Raw genomic sequence first — 5000 nt, forward strand, 5'->3', positions numbered from 1 at the left:
AATACTGCAGTAATAATGGAGTAATACTGCAGTAATGATGGAGTAATACTGCAGTAATGATGGAGTAATACTGCAGTAATGATGGAGTAATGATGGCGTAATACTGCAGTAATGATGGAGTAATACTGCAGTAATGATGGAGTAATGATGGAGTAATACTGCAGTAATAATGGAGTAATACTGCAGTAATGATGGAGTAATACTGCAGTAATGATGGAGTAATACTGCAGTAATGATGGAGTAATGATGTAGTAATACTGCAGTAATGATGGAGTAATACTGCAGTAATGATGTAGTAATACTGCAGTTATGATGGAGCAATACTGCAGTAATAATGGAGTAATACTGCAGTAATGATGAAGTAATACTGCAGTAATGATGGAGTAATACTGCAGTAATGATGAAGTAATGTAGCAGCAGTAATGATGGAGTAATACTGCAGTAATGATGGAGTAATACTGCAGTAATGATGGAGTAATGTAGCAGCAGTAATGATGTAGTAATACTGCAGTAATGATGGAGTAATACTGCAGTAATGATGTAGTAGCAGTAATGATGGAGTAATGATGTAGTAATACTGCAGTAATGATGGAGTAATACTGCAGTAATGATGGAGTAATGATGGAATAATGTAGCAGTAATGATGGAGTAATGTAGCAGCAGTAATGAGTCGTACCACGGTGCGTTCAGGGTACACTCCAGCTCGTAGGAAAGAAGCCTTCCAGCTGTCGACCTCCTCCTGAGACTCACTGGCCAACTCCAGCTGACGGGAGTCTTTATACACGTTCCTGAAACATTCACATGTTATTACATGTTGAAGCTATATACTGTATATACCTATATATATATACACACACACATACACAACAGTATCGTCTGCATACAGCAGATAACACAACGAGCTCACACAGAACGTAAACACTGAACTCTGGTCGGTTTGTAAATATAAATAAAGTTTATTCAAAGAAGACGACCAGGTCGCCAACGACTTACAACGTGTTTCCCTGTTATGAACAGAAAGTAAGAAGAAATAAAGACTAATATTACAATACTACTGTAGTAATATTAAAATACTACTACAGTAGTATTAAAATACTATTAGAGTAATATTAAAATACTACTACAGTAGTATTAAAATACTATTAGAGTAATATTAAAATACTACTACAGTAATATTAAAATACTATTAGAGTAATATTAAAATACTACTAGAGTAATATTAAAATACTACTGCAGTAGTATTAAAATACTACTACAGTAATATTAAAATACTATTAGAGTAATATTAAAATACTACTAGAGTAATATTAAAATACTACTACAGTAGTATTAAAATACTACTAGAGTAATATTAAAATACTACTAGAGTAATATTAAAATACTACTACAGTAATATTAAAATACTACTAGAGTAATATTAAAATACTACTAGAGTAATATTAAAATACTATTAGAGTAATATTAAAATACTACTAGAGTAATATTAAAATACTACTACAGTAGTATTAAAATACTACTAGAGTAATATTAAAATACTACTACAGTAATATTAAAATACTACTACAGTAATATTAAAATACTACTAGAGTAATATTAAAATACTACTACAGTAGTATTAAAATACTACTAGAGTAATATTAAAATACTACTACAGTAGTATTAAAATACTACTACAGTAATATTAAAATACTATTAGAGTAATATTAAAATACTACTACAGTAGTATTAAAATACTACTAGAGTAATATTAAAATACTACTAGAGTAATATTAAAATACTACTACAGTAGTATTAAAATACTACTAGAGTAATATTAAAATACTACTACAGTAGTATTAAAATACTACTACAGTAATATTAAAATACTATTAGAGTAATATTAAAATACTACTACAGTAGTATTAAAATACTACTAGAGTAATATTAAAATACTACTACAGTAGTATTAAAATACTACTAGAGTAATATTAAAATACTACTACAGTAGTATTAAAACCAGCTGACTGCAGTCTCTAGCAGATCTTGTTGTAAATCTGATCTCAGAGAACCTCAAACTGCAGAAAACGACCAAAATGTTGCCAATAATCCGTCCAATCAGGAGTCAGATCATTGATCAGATGACCGATCAGACGTCATGACCTCAGACTGCACGTCAGACTGATCTGGTAGAAGAGGACTGAGTCCAGAACCCTGAGGAACTCCAGTATTAGTCTGAGCCCCTCTCCACAGTGAACCCTATAATCCTGATCCTCAAACCATGACCGGTCAAAGAGGTCATGGTTTGACCTTTAACCTTTCTCCAGCTACCTACCTGTGTTCAGTGTTGAACAGGGCAAAGATGTGTTTACTGGACATGAAGCTCTTCTCGATGTCTTTCAGTTTCAGGTTGTCCACCGGCAGCATGTACTTCTTCTCCTTCTCCTGCAGGACAACAACAACAACGATTAGAACCGCCCGGGCCCGGGTCTCGGGGGGGCTGCAGGCTCAGCAGCTTTTCCTGGGGGACCCCGAGGCGTTCCCAGACCAGACCAGATCTAGAATCTCTCCAGCGTGTTCTGGGTCGACCCCGAGGCCTCCACCAGGAGGAAAACCTCCAAAGGGAGGCATCCAGGAGGATCCTGATCAGATGTTGAACCACCTCAGGAGCAGTTTCCGTCACAACACATGACCAGAGGTGAGGGTTGGAACGTAGATGGACCGGTAAATCCAGAGCTTTGCCTTCCGGCTCAGCTCCCTCTGAACCACAACGGTCCGGCTCAGCTCCCTCTGAACCACAACGGTCCGGCTCAGCTCCCTCTAAACCACAACGGTCCGGCTCAGCTCCCTCTGAACCACAACGGTCCGGCTCAGCTCCCTCTGAACCACAACGGTCCGGCTCAGCTCCCTCTAAACCACAACGGTCCGGCTCAGCTCCCTCTGAACCACAACGGTCCGGCTCAGCTCCCTCTGAACCACAACGGTCCGGCTCAGCTCCCTCTGAACCACAACGGTCCGGCTCAGCTCCCTCTGAACCACAACGGTCCGGCTCAGCTCCCTCTGAACCACAACGGTCCGGCTCAGCTCCCTCTGAACCACAGCGGTCCGGCTCAGCTCCCTCTGAACCACAGCGGTCCGGCTCAGCTCCCTCTGAACCACAGCGGTCCGGCTCAGCTCCCTCTGAACCACAACGGTCCGGTACGGCGCCCGCAGAGCTGCTGATGCCGCACTGGACCGCCTGTCCATCTCCTCACTGGTGAACAAGACCCAGAGATACTTGAACTCCCTCTCTTGGGGCAAAGACTCACTCCCAACCAGGAGGGAGCAGTCCACCGGTTCCCAGCAGAGAACCAGGACCTCAGACTGGGAGGTTCTGACTCTCATCAGTGACAGCTCCTTGACTTTGTGCCGAGTATACGGACGCAGCTCTCACTTTGGTTATACAAGGACCGGATGGCTCGTAACACCGACCCCGGTACCCCAGATACCGGGGTCGGTATCTGACCCCCGACTTCCACGCTACACAGGAAGTCACATCAATGACACCTGTCTGTATACAGTAGTGTGTGTGTGTGTGTGTGTGTGTGTGTGCGTACGTACGTGCGTGCGTGCGTGCGTGCGTGCGTGCGTGCGTGCGTGCGTGCGTGCGTGCGTGCGTGCGTGCGTGTGTGTGTGTGTGTGTTCGTGTGTGTGTGTGTGTGTTCGTGTGTGTGTGTGTGTGTGTGTGTGTGTAAAGTCTAAAGAACAACAAAGGTGCAGGACCTGATGGCATCCCAGCAGAGATCCTCAAACATGGGGGGTTCCTCCTTACACACCGCCTACATCTCCTGATCATAAACATCTGGAAGTCTGAGATAGTCCCTCAGGATTGGAAGGACGCTAACATTGTGGTCATCTACAAACAGAAGGGCGACAGAGCTATCTGTGGGAACGGCCGCGGAATCTCTCTCCTCTCCACCGCAGGGAAAGTGCTGGCAAAGATCATGCTCAATAGGCTGGTGGAGTACATTTCGGAAAGTGCTCTCCCAGAAACGCAATGTGGTTTTCGGAAGACCAGATCCACTACTGACATGATCTTTGTTTTACGGCAGCTGCTGGAGAAGAGCAGAGAACAACGCAAGGACCTGTACATAGCCTTCATCGACCTCAGCAAAGCCTTTGACACCATAAACCGTGAGTTGCTCTGGAAACAGCTCTCAAAACTTGGGGTACCACCCAAGTTTCTTTCCATCCTGCAGCAACTGCATGATGGGATGCAAGCCAGAGTTCTCACAGGAGGACTCCAGTTAGAGCCCTTCAAGGTCAACACTGGGGTGAAACAGGGCTGTGTCTTGGCACCGGTCCTGTTCAATCTCCTCCTCTCAGCCACTACCCACCTCTTCCACCATACCCTGGGACACAGAGATGGAGTTCACCTGGAGCGCCGCCTTGATGGAAGTCTATTCAACATCCGACGGCTCCAGGCCTACACAAAGACAAAGACATACCAAATCCATGAGCTCCAATACGCAGATGACTGCGCTGTCTTTGCACATAGCCCAGAGTCCATGCAGCATGCCCTTAACACAATCTCCAGCCTATACCAGTCCTTTGGTCTCCAGGTCAATATTCAAAAAACCGAAGTCATGGCACAACTCACTTCCCAACCTCCTTCACTCCCTAACTTTCAAATAGGTGGTGTTCCACTCACAGTAGTTCACCAGTTCACCTATCTTGGCTCCACAATCTCCTCAGACTGCTCCCTTGACACTGAAATAAACAGTCGCATCAACAAAGCCTCATCAGCCTTTGGGCGACTCCGTAGAAGGGTATTCCAAAACAAAAACCTAAAGATCAGTACCAAGGTGGCTGTTTACAACGCGGTATGTGCCTCCACTCTGCTCTATGGGGCAGAAACATGGACCCCATACAGACGGCATATCAAAAACTTGGAGGCCTTCCACATTCGATGCCTCCAAAAAATCCTCGGCCTCTCTTGGGAAGATCGGGTGCCTCACACAGAGATCCTTTCCATGACCAACTCC

At 43.8% G+C, this 5000-nt stretch overlaps 1 protein-coding gene and 1 long non-coding RNA gene across 6 annotated transcripts in view; one reads left to right on the forward strand and one right to left on the reverse strand.

Annotated features, from left to right (window-relative positions):
• LOC119484477 (dynamin-1-like) overlaps positions 1–5000 on the reverse strand; it is a 28807-nt gene that overhangs the window by 10248 nt on the left and 13559 nt on the right. For all 5 annotated transcript variants that reach the window (XM_037763300.1, XM_037763299.1, XM_037763298.1 and 2 more), the window contains 2 exons: positions 2312–2421; positions 677–788 (listed from right to left, as the gene is read on the reverse strand). In XM_037763300.1, the coding sequence (XP_037619228.1) occupies positions 677–788; positions 2312–2421 (222 nt within the window). The remainder of the gene's footprint in view (positions 1–676; positions 789–2311; positions 2422–5000) is intronic.
• LOC119484479 overlaps positions 1–5000 on the forward strand; it is a 20665-nt gene that overhangs the window by 1821 nt on the left and 13844 nt on the right. The gene's annotated exons all lie outside the window — the stretch shown is intronic.

Source organism: Sebastes umbrosus, unplaced genomic scaffold, assembly GCF_015220745.1.
Source record: "Sebastes umbrosus isolate fSebUmb1 unplaced genomic scaffold, fSebUmb1.pri scaffold_77_arrow_ctg1, whole genome shotgun sequence".
Lineage (NCBI taxonomy): Eukaryota > Metazoa > Chordata > Actinopteri > Perciformes > Sebastidae > Sebastes > Sebastes umbrosus.